Source organism: Oryzias melastigma, linkage group LG1 (genome assembly GCF_002922805.2).
Source record: "Oryzias melastigma strain HK-1 linkage group LG1, ASM292280v2, whole genome shotgun sequence".
Taxonomy (NCBI): domain Eukaryota; kingdom Metazoa; phylum Chordata; class Actinopteri; order Beloniformes; family Adrianichthyidae; genus Oryzias; species Oryzias melastigma.
In genome coordinates this window covers 23466002-23486642 of record NC_050512.1, presented here as the reverse complement: position 1 = coordinate 23486642, position 20641 = coordinate 23466002, and the positions used below count along the sequence as shown (strand labels likewise).

At 36.9% G+C, this 20641-nt stretch overlaps 1 protein-coding gene across 4 annotated transcripts in view; it reads right to left on the bottom strand.

Annotated features, from left to right (window-relative positions):
• Positions 1-762: 762 nt before the first annotated feature.
• Positions 763-20641, bottom strand: part of rhbdl3 (rhomboid, veinlet-like 3 (Drosophila)) — a 62733-nt gene continuing 42854 nt past the window's right edge. For all 4 annotated transcript variants that reach the window (XM_024290138.2, XM_024290141.2, XM_024290142.2 and 1 more), the window contains 6 exons: positions 18186-18410; positions 16427-16575; positions 13071-13183; positions 5718-5818; positions 5067-5127; positions 763-4330 (listed from right to left, as the gene is read on the bottom strand). In XM_024290138.2, the coding sequence (XP_024145906.1) occupies positions 4059-4330; positions 5067-5127; positions 5718-5818; positions 13071-13183; positions 16427-16575; positions 18186-18410 (921 nt within the window). In that variant the 3' untranslated portion in view covers positions 763-4058. The remainder of the gene's footprint in view (positions 4331-5066; positions 5128-5717; positions 5819-13070; positions 13184-16426; positions 16576-18185; positions 18411-20641) is intronic.

The window sequence follows — 20641 nt, the reverse complement described above, 5'->3', positions numbered from 1 at the left end:
AAGTATCAGAATCAAAGAACTAATTGGTCATCCTCCTGTTTTCAACTCTTTCTCTGTGTTCAGCTGGTAGTTTTGATAGTTGGAGAGTATTCTAAAAAATTTTTTGTACTTTAAGAGGTTACAACAGAAATTACTAAACAGGATCTTCCAATGCAAGGCTGGAAATCTGTATGACATCTTTCATTTTTTGCCAGAAAAAGATTTCATGCATTCCTTTGATTAAAAAGAAAAGGTTTGTTGCCAGTTGATTACAATATTAATCCAGGAAAGTAAGACAATATGATATAAATAACTACATTTAATCGGAAATTAGATATAAATGGGGTGCATTAAACTTTTCATACTTGCCTATTTCTCATCCTTTACCCATATAAACAATGTTTACAATTGAAAAGTAGTTTATAATTGTATGTTTGATATATTTCTAAGATATTTTTCATTGTTATTTTTGAAATCTCCAACATCTCTAACAGCAAAAGAGAGTTTTCCATTTCCCCTTCCAATAATGTCTAACTCTAATTTGAAAATAAAACCTGCTAAGATTTTTTTGTAGTCATATTGCTATTGATCCTTCCATTATAAGGACATCCTCATCATGTCTCTCTTTTGTATCAGATTTAAGAACTGACACTTTTTTTCCAACTACATGGGCAAAAAAACAGTACAGTAAAATGTGTAAACACTAAAATAATCTGTAAATTAAACAAAAAAAAAAAAAAACTGAACAGATCAATAATTGAAAAAAATCTCCACAACTTTGCATTCAGTTTCTTATAAAACAGTTTATTGAACCACTTGTATGTACATATCAAATCTACAAAATATGCACAATGTTAAAATACTATCTTTAATTTACCACTTACTCAGTTTGGTGTCGTAGCCCTTATCCTCTACAATTCCAGGCCATAATTAAACATGAATTAAATAGGATACATATAGGATTTAGCTAACATATCACAATGCAGACCAACAATACAAGTCACACAAAATATTATTATAACCACATAAAAATAATCAAGATTTTCATTTTAAAGTACTCCTCTGCATTAGAAGGTTACATTGGGTTGTGCTAAGCAGTTATCAGTGTAACATGAGGTCAGAGAAGAGTACAGTCGGAGAATTATGAATGAACTCAGAGCTCATAAGTCATAAACTTTGTGCCGATGTCCTGTTAAAACTGAAACAGCCTAAGGCAATGTGTTGTTCAGGTCAAGTATCTGTGCTTCTACTAGTGACAGAAGTATTTGAAGCCAGGGTTCACAAACCTTCAGATTTTGATCTTCAAAATGTAGCTCAAACATCACAAACCAGCAATCAAAGCACTATTTTTATCAGACTGTATCTGTCATATCAAAAATATGCTATGGTAAAACACCTCAAAATGTTGTGCACTTCTACCATCTTGACATGATGAGGTCCCGACTGTCACTTTAAGAAATCCCACTGCTTTTCCATACGATCAATCAAAATATCTGTTCATTCGTTTGTTTGTTTGCTTGTCAGAGCATCACCAGATTATTTTTCTATTGAAAATACTTTCTTGATCAGATCGCTTTTCTTGCAAAACAGAAAATAAGACTTATTTTCTTGAAACAAAGACCTTTATACTTTCTTTAGATTCAGTTTTTGCAGTGTTGCAAGCTTTTGGCATCATTTTAAAAGTCTCAATGGCACTTTTGTTTCTTTCAGATCTCTGCACATGTTGTACATCCACATATAAAATACATAAAGCTGATGTTCAAATAGTGCTGAATACCTTCAACTCCTGATGCTAAAAGTAACAATGAGAAGTAGCCTATTTTCCTAAAATATTGAAAATCATAGAAATTTTCTGAAACTTATGTAATCCTTAACATACCTGTGTTTTGTTTGAATATGTACTATGCTCAAAGCCCAAACTCTCCCATGATAGTTTTCTTTATGTCTGTAAAGAAATGCAGATAAACCCCTACACAATAGGGTTTTAGCATTGTTGCTCTAAAGAAGAGGCAAAATGTGCAAAAACACTTCAGAAGGCTGATGTCTTCATGAGAAGGCACCTTTGGATTAAAGAGAAATAGGCAGAGGTTTACCGATGCTGTCGCTTATGTCCGAGGCTTTTTGTCAGCAAGAGTCCCACAAGAAATTCAGCAGACATAGAAACTAGGCTCACACGAGTACATCTGATCTGACCAATACATTAAAGACCCAGATCCATTTTGCCTTAAAAATAAAATTATAAGGAAAATACCAAGTTGACCACAGAAAACATTTCACATATTTTTCTGTTACATTGATTTCACTATAGGTTCTTATGGGTTAAGCTTGTTCTTGTCCACATCTCCATCAGCATGTCAAACCCCCAAAAGAAAGGATTTGTATCATCATGAAACCACAACATCAGCTTTTCTCATAACCTAAATGTTTGTCAGATTTCTCTAAACCTGTTTGGGACTAATTCGTTTTGTTGCTTGATTTATTTATATATAATTTACAAAACTCCACAAACTGTGAAAAATATCAATTTTTATTTAATTATTTTTTTAACCATTTTGAAAAAGGTAAATAAACTTTCAACCAAATAATAAATGACTTGATTATGCACTGACATAAATAAAAATGATGATGTTATGGGCAAAAAATTGACTAGTAAACACAACATTAGATTATTGAATTTATGTAAGCAAAATATGCTTTAAATACCAATACTAAAAAATATACAATTTTTATGGTTTTTTGTGTATTACTTCTATTGGTTTAGATCAGGGGTCTGCAACCATCAACACTTAAAGAGTCATTTGGATGATTTCTCACTGATCACAACCCAGTAAGAACCTAAATGTCTGTCTTCACCCTAAAAAAAAAAAAACAAACACTGATTTGCTTTTATTCTATTGTTACTGTTTTAATAAATATAAAAAAATAATAATATTTTTTGGCATAAACAAGACATAAACATCAAGATTTTTTCCAAAATATGAAATTGTTTCTAACTTTTGGCAGAGCTTCACGTGACTTCTTTTCAAAATAAAATACACCGTGTCACTGGATTTTCTCAATGCAGCAAAAGTAATTGCAGATAATGGCAGCAGTGAACTAATAAAAACAGTTAATCTGACCTTTTGAGGTGCAACTCAGACATAAATTTGCAAATTCAGCAAACCAGAATTAAACTAGAGCTAATTAAGTGACCCTTGCTGTATTTTTCAAGCCATAAGGTGCACTTAAAATATTTGAATTTATTCAAAAATTGAAAATCTGCTTTATAATCCAGTGTGTCTAAATTCAGGGGGTGCTCAGTGACTTTCTGGTACACAGTGATTTAAAATTTGTTATGTTTTAGTTCGGCTTGTGATACGAATTGTTCTTTAACTGCATGTCAGTGAGTTAACGTTTAACTTAGTTTACTTTTACTTCACCACTTACTTATGTTTTAGTTTACAGATACTTTTTAAAACTACTTGTAGCTCTGTAGCCGCAGGTTGCAGACCCCTGGTCTAGATAAATGACAGCTGCGTTCATCCTTGAAAGCACTACTGATGTTTTGCTCGATACTTTTGCACAAAGAAATAGCAGTAATTTCACTAAATGCAGAGCTCAACTTCATTATTTGCAGCCATGTAGAACAGCAATGTACGCAGCTCTGTCTTTATTGTAGCTAATAGCACCACTATCAAAGCTGGCTGTTTTGTAAAGCTGTTATGTGATCACATAAAGGAGGCTTTAGGAAAAGAAGATGTAAATTGTGTTCACATTTCATGGGTTTATTATTTTGGATTAGCTTTCAAACTTAACTTTGGAACTGAAACTGCAGTCAACATATAGGCTTAAAAATGCTGGATTAAGAAGATCCCTGGTATATATGTGGCTTAAAGTAAATAAATACATCAATTCAGAATCATACCAGTGTGGAGGTAGCTGTACATAAAAGCGGATACATGTATGTGGTGGAAACACGTGGGAGAAGAGTGGCCGCCAAATGACTTAAGAACATGACAAAGCTCCCAGAAGATCGAACACACATCCATCGAGGCTAAAACAAGGAGAGAACTTTGTCTTAACTGCCTCCAAAAGCCAGCTCACGGAACGGGGGGCATCCGTACATCGAGGAGGCTGTAGGCAAAAATGTTCCAGAATACTGCACAGAGCACAAACAGGGTGTACACACAGAAAAATATCCAGAACAGAGACTGTTCTTGGAGCCGTTGCTCATAGTTCTGCAGCACCACCACGCCAAGAGTAAGACCGACCAACACTCCTCCCAGGTGAGCCACGAAGCTGGGGTTCGGGCACGGTGGGAAGGCCGGGGGGTAGAACCGCAGCCACACAGCTCGACCGAACTCCACACTCACTGTGGGTGGTGAGATAAACACAGGGAACTGTTATTTTAACCAAACTGTTCAGCGTGGGGAAAAACAAAGTCAATTCTTTTTCAGTTTTAAGGATTGCATTTGTATTGCAACAATGTTGACCACAGAGTTTGCAAAAGCTTACACTTTTAGGGACGGTTTATACTTCATAGCATTTTGTAATAGCCTGGGTCGTATCGGTCGCAAGACCATCGGAAAGGAATCGGCCCAGTCGCTGCAAAATGTGACATAAGCTGATGACTTCAGACGCGATTGGAATTTCAAGCCCGTTGTACAATCACGTCCATATCCCGTCATTTAACCTAAACTTATTTCGAGCACAAATGTGATGGCAGAGTAAACTCCATTCAGATCATTTCCATTTCCACGTCCCAGGATATTGGAGACAACGCAATACTTCATTTTAAAAACAAGAAGGGTTAGACCAGTGGCGGACAGACTACAGCCTAGAAGTCATATGTGGCCCAATAAACTATTCAATCTGGTCTGCCAAACTAGAAAAAATTATATTGATTATCCTTTTTTCTACAAGCTTTTTCAAACAGCATTTTTTCTTGTCTGCTCCTGATTCATAACAATTCAAATAAAGAAATGTTCAGAAATGCAATTTTAAGGTTCATTTTCTTTATACATGTTATCTACCGTGAGAAAAACGCCACAGGTGTCTTTCTGGGTCTTTAATCAACAGTGAGTGAGAAAGGGTTTGTCCATACTTACTGCAGACCAGAGCCATGGCCATTCGAAATAACTTAAACTGGCACTTCATTCCTGACCAGTTCTAAAAAAGAAAAACAAAAAACATCAGAATCACACACATACAGTATATACATGTTTCTATTTATGACCCATATCGTGCCCTTTTTCTAAATTTGCATGAATCTAAAAACCCTTGGAGGGCCCTTTGATCCCAGACTGGGTGAGATAATCTGATTTCAACTGCAGAAAGGGAGACAAAAGCTCCATTCTGACCTTGGTAGTGTTGATCGACTGGGGTTTCACAGCAGGCAGCTCATGACACTCAGTGGGAGGTTCACCTTGAGTGACAACAGTATGGTCTTTGATGACCCAAAGACGGAGGATGGGTAGCAAGACCAAATGAATGCTGGCAGAGGTTTCAAAGGAGGATGTTTTGACAGGATGGGATGCTGTTCACACTCCATCATAAAAACAAGAACTCTCAGTCACAAACACTTTTGATCTCTAAAAGGACCAGGAAGAACTGACAGTGAAGAATGCATGGTATCTGCAGATACAGAAGCACCTGCTGAGGCCCCAAGCAGGCCGGTTTGATGGTGGGAATGCTCAGGGAAACTGAGGGAATCTTTGCTCAACAGATGCTTGTTCATAAAAAAAACAGACAGAACTCACCATTACTACATTGGCCAAGTGGGCTGACACCAGGGCATAAACTCCCCCAGACGATCCGACCACGGGAGCCGTCATGTCAGTGACCGACACCGCCAGAGAACCTGTAACGTTCACAATAACCCAACATGTTCTCACTCCCAACTCGTCTTACATGGACACACATCACTTTTTGAAGTTTTAGGTGTCTCCAACTCATCGTTTTTTTTTACATGCTGGCTGTTCCCATTAAATCAGGGGTCCCCAACCTCCGGGCTGCGAACCAGTAGCGGTCCGAGGGTCGCTTAGTACCATGCTAAAGATAGGAAAAAATGCATACACTAATCAGGGGTACCCATCACTCGGGACCCGGTTCTGGTTCCCTAACTCGGACCAGTACTGGTCCAGGTCCCAGTATAATACTGGTACCAGGATGTGGACCAGATCACGTCTCGAGGGTTGGGGACCTAGGTTAGGGTTAAGGTACCAGATCAGTGCTGGCACCCTAACTCAGTACAGGTACTCTGTCCCGGGTCCCCAACCCTACTGGTACCGGTACCCTAACCTAACACCCAGGTCCCCAACTCTCAGGAAGTGGACCAAGGGTTGGAGTCTAATACTGATACCCTACCCCTAACCCGAAGCCCTAACCTAGACCAATACTGGGACACAGACTGGACCGGTATTGCGTCTTGAGGGTTGGGGACCCCTGATTTAAAGGGAACAGTCAGCATGTCAAAAAACGGCGAGTTGGGGACACTCAAAACGTCAAAAAGTGACGTGGAAGAACCCCGAAACATACATATATTACGGGTTGGGAGAGAGAATGTGCAAGATAAGCACAAGCTTCTGTTACAAACATTTACTGCTTTTTTTCTACAATTAAAATAAGATTTAAGTGGAACCAGTTTTGTGTCTTCAGGATGTGTCAATCAATGAACTCAGAGAAGAAGTCTATGACTTGAACTGACCCAGTGATGTCAAAAATCATTCAGCACTGGAAATGGTGCTATATGAGCTTCAAGGGGACTCATCAAACACTGTCAAGGTTCAGGTAGTGTGTCTTATTGTTGTCTAAACAACAATTTCCCCAAACTTATTTTATAATTTTCTGGGATTGAAGCCCATCTCAGTTAGTTTGGATGACTTATCACAACCAAGGGAACCAGCGAAGACATGAATAGATGATTGAGCAAGATATAAATAAAAGGGTGGATTTAGATCACATTGATTGTTAAAAAAATATTGGTAGAACTTTATATTTATTTTCTTATACTTAAGGCAACATGTTTCACAATTTGCCTTTTCTTCCTTGCAAGTCTGAGAACAGCTAAATGGTAAATTTTACATGTTTGCAGACATGATTGGGCATTTTGGAGGGAACAGCTGGGAAGTTCTTATTGGAGCTGGTGTCGCCTGCTTCACTGGAGCATGGGAGAGGTGCTGCTTCCTCTATCCCCCTATGGGACCTCTAACCACTTAGGAAGGGAAGAGCAACTCTTCCAGAGCTTCTGGGGTATCCGTGTAGTGAATTTGAGTCATTTTATTCGGTCAGAAATATCAAGGATAATGTAAAATTATGATAATGTTTAATCAAGCAGAAACTAAGAAATAAATAGTCGACAACACTTTGTTTAAAATACAAAAAAATCAAAATTCAATAATTTAATGTTTTCAAAAACAGTAAATGTATAAGGGTCTTTGACATAGAGAAACACACTCTCTTATTTTAATAGCATTTTTATTGATTATCACAAAAGATTGTACTGTATTCACAGAACTTTTTAATTTTGTCAATCTTTTTGATCCTCTGCAAAACTTAACTTTCACTAAACAATAAATGGCAAGTTTGCTCTGTAAACAATAACTTCAAGATAAAAACAGTTCTTGATAATGAAATCTGGCCCTAGAATTAAGCAGAATATGTTCATTTCTTTCAAATTATTAATTTCTTCACATGCAGTTTACCCCCTAAGCTATTTGTTTACAGTTTTTGTACCTTTTACCTCCATTTCCTGTCACAGTTAACCCTTATTTAGAGTAATTGTTCTCTAAAAAAATAAATTAGATAAGTTATTAATCTCTGATTAAAACTAAAAAAATAAAAATAAAACTCCATATTTTCAGTGTCAAGGTCATTCTGTCACATTAACCGAGTTAAAAGACATTTATACACATAAAACAACTGCACATTAAATGAATACTTTTTCTGGTTGCTACTTTCTTTTAGGATATATGATAAGAATCATACAAATAGATGACTCATTTTCTAATTTCAGGAAGATAAACAGAGGCAGGGCTGCAGTGAGCAAACAGCATTGTTTTCTTACAACTGCAGCACCAAATATTTACATGAAGAAAAATACACTTTATAATTAACAAAACCTTAAACATTCAGAGTTTCACTTTATAGTCATTGTAGCCTAAGTACATGGCAACTCAACACCTATAGACATAGCACGTTTATTCTGAAGTCTGAAGTATTTCCTTTGAAATATATATCTTTTTCATGACAAAAATGTCACACATACATGTTAAAAACTCAAAAACAGGGGAACTTCAATGCAAAACTCAAAATATGTTTTGGTTGATCCATTTTCTTATGCAGCTTGAGCTGTTTTTCATTCTGTTATAACCTTCTTGTTTGACTCAAAGCTTCTGTTTCTAATTGCTCTCTTATGCCTCTCATTTATGATTCCCTCTTCAATAAAACATTTTTCCTACTTTTTTTTTTTTTACATCCAGCTTTCATTTGATTCAGTTTCTTTTATTTTCCTGGAGTCTTCTCCCTGTAGCACATTTTGTTCTGTTGTGCCTAAAAAGTTATTAAAATTCTTTTTGTTCTTTTCTTGACTATCTTCTGAGTGTGCCCGCATTTACATTCTAGTCATCAAATACATCTGACAATAGGACTTTCAGCAACCTAACTGATTCATTTTCATAGAGTTCAGTCTTAAAACTCATCTTTGACCTTTTTGACTTGTTTTAACCTGTCATTATTATTTTTTATACATGCAGTTTCTCTTTCCTTTGTCTTTCCTATATGTCAGCAACACACTAAAGCTAACCTGTGCATATTGAAGAGATAAATTAGAAAAACTATGATAAAAATTTTAAATTAACAAAAGGTGAACTAAGCCTCAGTTTTCAAAGACAAAACCAACTAAATTCCACAGAATCCATGAACTCGAGGATGACAAAGCACTCATAAAACCACATCCTTTTCATTGTAATGTCTGAGAGATATGAGTCACATTTCTAAAACTGAGACAACCTGACAACCACTGAAAATGGAAATGCAGTCAACTGAAAGTTTTCTTTCTGGTTTGCATGTATGGGGATCCTTATTTAGAATTCTGTTCCTCACAAAAAAATAATATTAAACAAAGGCTATTTTGACTTAACTTTGCTTCCAATTAAAACAATTAATTTAAATTTGCCAGAATATATGTTCCCCTCATCCAGAGATCATAGCAATAGCATAGTAACCTTATCAAATACAGTCCCCCTATTGGCCCATTTGACCTGAATGAGGAACATCTCAAAAAAATGAGGACAGCTGATGTTTCAACAGCTGTAAAGTTCTAACAACAGCACTATTTCCCATAAGTGCAATATAAGAACATTAAAAAGAATTATTATAAATAGTAGGAACGCAATCAAATGACCAAAATTGTTTTTGTTTTTTTTAACAAAAAAGTGGCCCAATTTAGCGAATGTCATTATGTGCTCTGATCTTCAGAACAGATTGAGATGATAAGTAATAGTCATGAGAAATAAACTACAAATATTTTTTTCTACAATAAAATCTAAACACAGTGGATTTTGTATAAGGGATAATGCCCAATTAAAATTGGATTATCAGAAATTGTTGTACTTTGTGAAAGCAACTTCTGATAATGCATACTTTAAAGGGCATTATCCTGTTTGTAATACTTACCAAAAACATATATTCAATCGATTTTTAGTACTTTATTCTTGTTATTCATTATGTGTAGATTGCTTTTTTCAAAAAAAGTGAACTATTTGAAGTGTGGTGCAGCTCGTTGTATTGGTAATATGACGACGAGCCGCCAGTGTTGTGCCAAGATATGTATCCCCTGACAGACTTTGAACCCCTCTCACGGCATGACTTCTGGCATCATTCATTTGTTTTGTAACACTTATTTTATCCCACAAAGCATAAGAAGAAGATTTATGTTTGCAATATAGTTTATTCTGGGGCTTTTGGGAGTTTATTGTCATTTGCATTTTTTTTCCCACATATTCTATGAAAACAAAGACAGGGGGCTATGATTCTGTCAGGCTGCAGATCCAGCCTGCATAGCAGAATCTGTGCCTCCCATTAACAGCAGTAGAAGAAATTCCTTTTTATTAATTGTCCGAAGTTAAATGCTTCCTTCATAAAGTGACTTTCAAAATTTGTGTTTCTTATCCTAAATTAACCAAACAAAAATTGTTTGTTTGTTTTTACAAAAAAGCTGCCGTTTTACATAGAATATGAGGGGGGAAAATTAAATAAAAATCGCAAAAGCCCCACAATAAACTATATCGTCAATATTGACCTTATTTTTATGTTTTTTGGGACAAAATATGAGTGCTACGAAACAAATCATCAATGCTAGAAGTTGTGCTGCCATACAAATTCTGGCAGGGGATATGTGTCTTGGCACAACAGCGGCACCAACCTCAACTACAGCGGCAAAATTAAGTGATATATTTGCTGATCATCACTACAGGTTAAACAAAGCATCAGTTCAGAGAAAAAGTTTGTCTCTTATCACTTGTTTTTATTAAGATGATGAAGCAAAACTTTATTTTAAGGAAGCCTGGGCAGTGATATAGAACATTTTGATAATGTGAACGGAACTTCTTTTTTAGCTGTACATTATCACTATGGATTATCACTTTTTATTCCGCACACAGCAGCCAATCAGAATCGAGTATTTACACAGACTGCATTTTGCAAAGATCTGATCAGTCAGTAATCATAGGTGTTAAAACTTAAATGTCACAGCTTTCGATTTTTACTTTTACTATTGTTACAAATTTTAAAAAAAAATGTGTCAAAAGAGTTTCAGATTTTTTGTTTGTCCTTCAATTAAAAATGTAAAAAATAATAATAATTAGCTTTTAAACATAAATCTGATTGCATGTATATTTCAAGAGATACTCTGTTTATTCATGCTTTTTATGTTATTTTCATAGATGAAAAATAGACACATCCAGCCCTTATCGATGGCAGGAAACTGAAAAGATATTTCTTTAAAGCTTTATTAAGAGTATTATAAGCTCTTATTTTCCCAATGCACAACCTTTTAGAAGTAAAAACAATAAAAATTGCATTTTATAAAAAGATCTAAGTCTAAATAGTAGAGCAGTACAATTGTATTCCTTTTTACTAGAGTCCATTTTAAACTTCTATAATTATTAAACAATTCAACTTCAACTGGTCAGAAACAAAAATGTTACCTCTCTGTATTCATTGTTAAATGCGAGAAAAATCTTTGCATTTCTCTGTAGCCCTTCAGATAACCCCCAACACACACACATACAGTCAAACACCTGGTTCAGAACGTGGTTCCAAAGTGTCAGATCTCTGTCATTACTTTAGTGTCATAACATTACTTAGGGTCTGTAATTATTAAGCGTGGAAGGTACGATCACAACACCCTCCTTCCTTCACATACTCCTAAAATTCCCCAGAATGCACCAGGAGGCTTCTTATTCTTTTGTTTACAACATCAAAAGGGGCACCTTGAAATTTTTGTTAGGTATAAAAATAAATAAAATGCAGATAAGTGCTCTTTGTAAGTACTCTTTATGTAACTGAAATCCATGAATTTCAGATTTTCTGCTGTACTTTGCCCAAGACTGCTGTCTGGAACACAGCATATTGAGTATTCATATACAGGTCCATTGATTTTATAATGTTGTCTGAGTGTGTGTGTTGGGAGTAAAGGGTCACAGACCCTTCCAGGAGTCATTACTTGAACTCTGACCTTTGCTTTGACCCCAAAAAAGGGCCAGCTGAGCCCCTTTTTGCTCAATAAGATAATACTTTTTTTTTTTAAACATCTCCTTTTGCATGACTTCCAATCTCTACACAAGACTGGACAGTTTTCTTTGACATTAACTGTACATTAGCACTTAAAGTCATGCTCTATACACCAAGTTCTTCTTTTTAGCCTGAAAGATCATCTTTTTTGTGGAATATTTGCCCAAAAAATGCTAGATTCAAATGTATGGCGTGCACTTTTTTAGCAACGTCAAAATAGCTATTTGGGCATAAACAAAAATATAGCACAATATGTACACAAACTAGTGTACACTAGATTTTTTTTTTGCACATTTTTGAAAAAGTAATAATTTTATCTGTGTTAAACCACATTTAAAATATTGTTACACCCCTGATGTGTCCAGCATCTGCAGGTATGAGTAAGTTTTGTGTGTGTGTGGGAGTTTTAATGGCTGGAGTGAATCAGTACTTTTGTAGGCGTAGGAGGCGGATACAGAATACACATAGAACATTCTTTTAGGAGTGTCATAGTATTTAACTTGGTTTTAAATGATTTTTTTGTCATGTTGTAATTAAATTATCTTTTTTTGTCGTCATGACCACACCAGGTTTATGTTTCTAATCACCACAGCTGTTTCTAATACTCTTAATTGCATGGATTTAGTTGACCTTTGTCAGTTTCTCTGCCCTTTATCTTCTGCTTTTGTTAGATTTATTTCATGATTAAGCTCTTGATGGGTTAATTTCTTTACATTTTAAATCGTGTTCAAGTTGATTCAATAAATTGCTAGTATTTGTATGTTTTTAGTCTTTGAGACCTTCTTACTTTTGCTTAACCGCTTTAAAAGAAACGGGGGAAAAAAAACAAAAAAAAACCTGTGACAGATATATCCCACAGTGAAAAAAACTAGATCCTCCCTTCCACTGTGGTCAATATCTAATTAAAACAGCAAATGTCTGTGTGTTTTGGGGTGTGCATGCATATCAGTGTGTGTAATTTGTGCTCAGCTTAAAGCTATGGGTCATGTCGGGTGGTATCTCTGGGGGAATTGTGACCATTATACACAAATGCAGGTCTTTCTGTTGTTGTGAGAATTTTTGCACCAAGAGTTAAAAACAGGCAGGAGAAAATGCTCATTAAATTCTATTTGCTCCCATTAAATTCTATTTGCTCCAATAACTATATGTATCTTTGGAAGGATGCAGGGGGGGGTTGATAATGTGCAGACAGAGACAGACAGACATTTTTTCATTTACTAAAGTCCACAAACATAAATAATAATTTCTGATAGGTTCTGGACTAGCATAAAGAGCAAAATATCCCTTAGATTAAAAGACAGAGAAGAAAACACCCCTACCTGCCAACACACCACACCAGTAGACCAGTCCGATCCTCAGTGCACCGTGGACCATCTCTAGAGGGACTCCTACCAGGAGCTGCATGGCCATGTTCAGGCTCAAATGTTCAATCCTGCAAATGCAAGAGAATTACAAGTTAAAATCAGTTGTCTGTTACAATAATTACAGATCCGCTTTCTCATATATAAACATTTTATATTTCCAGCATCTGAACACAATCCAGAGAGCCTCTTTGGATGGACAGATTTTGTTAATACATTATTTTTCCGTTGGCAAAAAAAGGGCATAAGATCCCGTTTTATATTGATATTGTTTTTTTTATTATTATTTTGACAGTATTTATCATTCATTTTAAGCTGAATGGAGAATAGCTCTAAAGGAGGACATGTAGAAAATATAGAAAAGAACAAAGAAGGATTGGGGTTTGTTACATTATGCCAAATTGTTTGCAAGATAAACAAAATAATAAATTGATTGGGGTTAGAGAAAAATTTCAAAATTTTACTAATTGAAAAGAAAAAAAGCAAAGAATGTAAAGGCCAGAGGAGCCATTAAGTTTACTCTGTTTGGTGTTGTACAAATTTGTCACTTGCCAGATTTCTCAGACATTATCAACACATGCCAGAGGATTAACACTATATTTTTAGGAAAACAGCTACACAGTCTGCATACAAAATGCTAACCGCACACAAAAAGAAATGCACTTTCACATCTGAGACACGGCTTATAAAAATAACAACTGAGAAAATGTGTGGCTGCTGCAATAAGCAAGTGATGCTGGAGCTCTAAACACAAACAGGAACATGCACTCTGTATGTTTGTGTGTGTGTGTGCCCTTCATGGATGGAAAGTCCTTCCAGCCGAACCTCAGTCAGCAGCTCAAACACATTTTAGCGTCACAGCAGAAACAAAAAAGGACAGCCGCGAGCATAATCCTCTCCTCTCCTCTCTCAGGCTTCATCACAGTCTCTCTGTCTCCTCCGCCACTTTTTTTCTGTCACTTCAGCTACAGCGATTGAGAGACGGATGACAAGGACTAAAAGGGAGACGGCAATGCCTTTTACAGGACAGCCAGCCCAAGCTCTGACATCTGAACAATTGTCCCTGAAATAAACACAGATGTTCTAAAAGTAAAGTTGAAGAGCCATCAGAGTTTGACCCCCGCATTTGACCTATCCACTGGGTGAGCTCAAGAAGTATTTTGTGGCTTTACCAACTAATCAAACTATTTAATGCTGAGCACCAAGCAGCGGCATTGACCTGACCTGACCTGAACAGGGATTTGAACCAACGGCCTCCCATTATCAGGGCAGACAATCTTTCACTTTCACTTTCACTTTGAACTCAAAACTTCCAAGTCACAGTATAGACACTCTTCCATTAGGGCATAAGATTGGGTATTTTAACCCACAACCTTTTGGTTCGGCCAGACACTAACTTTAAACCCTCTGATTGGGGATTTGAACCCATTACATCGTGGTCTCAGGCTGAACACTGACACTAGGTCCCTGACAAGGGTTTTGAACCCACAACTTACCAGTCTAAGACCATACACTAAAAAAAGGTCCCCCATTGAGAATTTGAACCCACCTCCTCCCAGTCTCAGGCCACACACTAACACTTGGTCCCTTATTGTAAATTTGAACCAAGAACCATGTAGTCTCAGGATAGACATCCTACCACTAGGCTCCCGACCAGAGATTTTAACCCACTACCACCTAGTCTAAGGCCAAACACTAAAACAGGGTCTATTATTGAAAATCTGAACCAATACCCTCCAAGTCTCTGTCCAACCACTCTACCATTAGGCTTCTGAGTGGACACTAAACTGGATACTAACACTGGACCCCCCATTGGGAATTTGAACCTACAACTGGCCAGTCTCAAGGCAGACACCCTTCCACTTGGCCACTGACTAGGGCTTTAAAAGGCCTATACCATCCTTTTCCTAAGCGTTTCATTGTAAACTACTGTGTATCCAAATATCTGATCATAAATTACCTTTGACACACTAACAAACATTTTTTTTAATTAAATATTAGTTATTTTGCTTGAGCTCTTTCCCTTCACAAAAGTAAGATGACTCGATCTCTGAGGCCCCGCCTTTTGCTTCTTGTGGGTCTCGCCCATTTCATGAAGTCAACCTAAAGCTGGTCTCAGCAGCGAGTTGTTGTTGTCTCTGTAGATTAGGTGCACGAGGAACTACTTTTTCTCGGAGTTGATACTAAAAAAGAAAGTGTTCTGCCAGTCAACGCTGGCTCCATGGAAAAAGTGGGTGTGTTAGCCAAGGGGTGGTGCTGGCAGCACAAACTCTTCCCAGAAGGGGCTGTTCCTCACTTTGTGATGTCACAATGTGAGGACCCACTCGGTTGTGTGGATTGGGAGGGACTTGTGCTCAAAGTGCAGAGTTTTAGAGGAATGCTCAGAGATGCGTGAATGGAGCAAAATACAGTTTTGGGTGTGTTTTTCTTGAGAAATTAACATTATAATACACTTAAAAGCTCAAAAAAAGTTGATTTTGCATGATATAGGCCCTAAAAACACACTACCTCTCAGTCTCAGACTGGACACCCTACCACTAGCACCCTGATTGAAGATTTAAAACCACAACCTCCGAGTGTCAGGACAGACACTCCTCCACTAGGACACTGAGCTCATCATTCATCTGGTAGACTGCATAACACAAAGCAAAAACTAAAAATCTACTAAGTGAGGAGCTGCCTCCTCAAATACAAAGCTGACGCGCAGGATTTTTAAAATGATCAGCAAGACAATGGGACTTATTGATCAGCTTGGAGATGCTTGACCGTCTATTTCTACAGTCCTAACGAGACTGTGAGGAACAGGCCAGACATTTAGGTGGCTCTGTGGAAGCCCACAAGAGCTCCGATTGTGTTGGGATGACTGCGGGATTTCAAGACTCCCAACAAAAAACACCATTTATTCTTTTCCTCCCCGTCACCGACTCACCACAGTTCAGCTGCACCTCATTGTTATTTCAGTCCAACTGGTGCAACTCCAGACAAAAGCTGAATGCAGCTGCTCTACTCAGCATTTCCAAGAGGAATTATTGACATGAAAAATGTCCTGATGTTATAGTTTTGGTCATCATTTAAAAAAAAATTGAAAAAAAAGTTGTCAGAATAAAACTGCAAAAAGATTGATCACAAATACAAGTAAAAGGATAAAAAAATCATTTGTGTTTTTACTTTTAAGTTTATTTCAGAAAATTAAGCAATTGTTTAAAATGCAGCAGAAAATAATAATAATTTTCAGACAATTAAAACCCTGGAATTTAGTGCTGCTGCAGCATCTTTTACATCTCTAAAAACCTAGCAGCAACATCTGAACTTACCCAGTATGCATAAAGATGTAGCTGAAGTACCTCCAGGCCTGGGTTCGGAGCTGCGGGTGGTAAGGAAGGGGGCTCTTTAGGAAGGACGGGCTGGACACCTGCAGGACTAATCGATCCAGCTTGAATCCATAATAGATGAACACGGCTACCTGACAGAGCAGAGAGCAAACTTGTGTTCATGCTGAGTGACAAAGTAGGAGCATTCACGAAACATACATATTTAAGAGTTTAAATGTAGGAAAATATTGCCTGAAATAAAAAGATGAGGCAAAATATTATCACAATTAACTTCAAAATGATAGTTTATTGACTGAAAATAACCAACTATAATTGACCCAATGTCATTTTTTTTGTTCAACTTCCATTTTGGGAGACTTTGAAATTTACCACAGAGTAAGTTGGTTCCTTTAAGAAGATAAAATGGAAGAAACCTGGATTCATACAATCACCCTCATAAACAACAACATACAAAATAAAAGTTTATTTACATGCAAAGTCTGTTTTGCTTCACTAGTCCACGTTTTGTATTAAGTTTAGGCAGAGAGTTCCTCCATGATGGTGGTATCCTTCTCTCATCATCACTTACTTATAGACTTAAAATCCTTTGGATAAAGTCACCTTAAATCTTATTAGACTTGTTATGCTTTAAAGTGTTGGCTTAAAAATGTTAGCCAAGAGAGTCCAATAACTTTAAAAATGGATGTCCAGGTTTCTGCAAATGCAAATAGTGTGTTATAGTATCTGCATACACTTGATAAACCCTCTATACAGTCAGCTGACAGTAGTCTACAAATTAAAAGGTCAAAATACTTCCTAAATTGTTTAAAGTAATAATAAAGCATCTGTTTGCTGTGATAAATATAAATAAGACATGTTTTTAAATTCAAGACCTCTCGCTCTAGGACACGATGACTGTCAAGCCTGGGATTTGAACCCCCAACCAACTCCTGTAATCGTTGAACTACAGCAACTTTTCACAGTGGTTCCATAACTAAAAGGTATTAAGCTGCATACACAAACGACATTTGACAAGCATTCAAGAATGTGCGTTTAGCCCACAATGTTCACAATGTTCACAATGGAAAAGCAGGAAGGGGCTTCTTCTTCTTTTTGAAAAATAATGAAGCACAAATGCTGACAGTCAGCATAATTTCAAGTCACTAACCATTAGAGTATATAATACATTTAATTGAACAAACTTCCAAAAGATAACAGTATTTTTTTTTTCAAAAATAAAAACCTTCAAACACACTGTTGCACAACAGAGCTCCACAGAATTTTAAAGATTCTAAAGAACTAAAAATGTTCATTTGTTGAATTTGCTGCATTAGGAGGTCATATGTCATGAAATCAAAAGCTATTCCATTAAAAACATCTTAATAGGTCATTTGAACATAGGAGCTCACAATTCTTGAATCCATTGAACTTTTTGGAGAGTTCACATACTTTTGAGAGGTCATTTTCACCCCTTCAGAGGGCCAACCAGCTCTCTCCGCATGATTCTAGCCAAAACCATGACTTCACCTCCTCCTTGCTGATGTCACAGGCTTTTTGGGACATGGTGACCATCTACCAACCACCCACTACTCCATCCATTAGGACCATCCGAGGTTGAACGACACTCTTCAATGAACAAGACTGAAAATCTTCATGTATATCTGGGCCAAGTACACCCGTTTCTGTTTAAGTGTTGTTTAGGGGCCTTTATCTGCACAAACCCGAGTGTCATCTGAGTCAGCCACAAATCTCCTAATAGTACCTCAGCAATGGTGATAGCCAGGATGAACCAGGGAGGGGGGCAGTACGTGTAGCTGTCAAAGTACCACTTGCGGTCCACCTCTCGGGGCAATGTTTCATAAGCAACATGGCGCACTAATCTCTGGGACAGCCCCAAGCCAACTTCATCGTTGAGACTGCAGCCTTTCAGCTGCCGGCTCCCCTGCAGAATGGCCCTGCGGAAACTGTTGGAGCGTTTGTTGCTCATCTGGAGAAAACAGAAAGGGGGAACAGTGAGAAAGAAGGCAGATAAGGGGGCAAATGAGGAAGAGAAAAGGGAGCAGAGGGAAGGGGGGAGTTGTAATAATAGCTCTTTTCTGTAGATACATCCTCCACCCAGCTCACAGTCTTCAACGTCATTACTCACACTTATTACTTTAGTTTATAGCAGTAAATTCAATGCATGTGCATTATACATTCAATCTCTGGAATGTAAATGTGCTGCTGAACTCTACAAGCACACAGTGAAGTCATCCTCTGTTCTGCACTTCAACACACAACTCAATCCTTGTTGTGGGGATGCTTGAACCATCACCCGGCAACCGACATACCCTCTTCACACGCCCCTGTGTCACTGTGAGAAGTTCACAGTTACCATATAAGGATAAAAATCTGCACACATTTGTGACCAAAAAATACCAAACAAGCCTATCTATCAAAATACTACAGAAACCATAAAGTGAAAAACAGTAAAAAGTTTAATTTTGAACCAATAAATGTTTGTTAAAAGGTGAATAAAAGATTTAGAGTCTCTGGAAAGATGAAGATGGATGGGAACGGTAAACAGTTTGACCAGAGAGATGGTGCATGCTGGATGTTTTTTGAATATAAAGCCAGGAGAAGCCAGATTGAGATGGTTTGGACATGTTTATTGAACACTGATGGACAGGACATATCAATGGATATAATGGAAGAAGACATGAAGATGGTTAAAGAAAGAGAAAGCAGATTTTAGGTAGATGGTGGCAAATACAAGATATAGGAAACTCAAAATGTGATTCTGTAAAGACAAATCAATAATGTCACAAAAGTTAGAACACCTTGTGGTCAATTTCACAAGCAAAAATGCATGTTTCATGCTTAAAAATTAGAAAAAAAAGTTTGGAAGAACTAATGCTCCGAAATCAAACTATTATTTTAGATAGAAATCTTCAAACTGGAATATTGTTGGAAAATGGAAAATGAGTCCTGAGTCAACCTTATGACGTTCTACAGTGTTTCCATTAGGAGTGTAACGATTAATCAATTAATCGATTTCTGTGATCCAACCAAACTGATTTGTCTGAGGCAGAATCAAATCCAACTTTATCATTAAAAAAAATCATTTAAAAATAAGATAAATCGCTAAATGAATCGTACTTGGAAAATACAATTTGGAGTGACACATGGTAGGCTTAATTTACCATTATGTAAAAAAAAAAAAAACAAGTCTCATTACAGCGGACAACACATTTGATAGAAGCAATCAACCATCATTACCGTCCAATGTGAAACACTATACATTAAGCAAAGACATGTGACCATTGTAATGGATGGTGGTGGAGGACCCAAATGCAGGAGACAGGACATGGTGGCAGAACTCAAAGATTTACTTAAACTCAAACATGACAAAACCATGAGAACAAACCAGTGACAGAGAGGAGAACAGAACAGATGACCTGACAATGAGAACTGAAAACCAGACACTTAAATACACTGAGGTTGATTAACTAAATGAAAACAGCTGTGGATGATTGACCTGAACATGGTGGGACTGACAGGGAAAGCAACATGACAAAACTGAAGCACTGGATCATGACAACCATACAGTGTGGTAGAATGTTCTAATGTTTCGTTTGTATTATTTTGATGTGATAAAACAACAATGGCCTGAAGTTTATGAAACTAAAATGTGAATGGATTTGACATTGATTTTTGTTTACTTGTTTGTTTGTTCACATTTATTTTACACTTGATTATCTTGCCAGAAATACAAGGAATCTGGAAACGTCACCTGCTGTGTTCAATTCCAGGTATTTATCTCTGAGTCACACTGGTCATATTTTTGGCTAAAGATGTTCTGGATCGATTTTTTGACAGTGAATCAGATCAAATCGTTCAAAATGAACCAAGATTGAAAGTAAATTAAATTGACAACCACAATAAAAGTTAAAATTAATTGTTGCACCTGTAATTTCCATATAAAATGGCGTTAACGTTCCCATTGCAACCAGAAATTTTGAAGCATTATTATCTTTTCTGTGAACAGTGTTCAACTGTATTTTGACTGTTCTTGTGTGTGTTTTGGTGCAGCTGTAGGAAGGATAAGGTGTGCCAGTTAGAAGAGTGTTAGTGTAAAAGGTCAAAGCTAAATCAGAAAAAGAGCAGCTGTTACTATAAGTTTGAATCCAAATTTTTCCGTTACCCCTCCAAATAGGGGCATTTGAAGCTTTAGTAGTG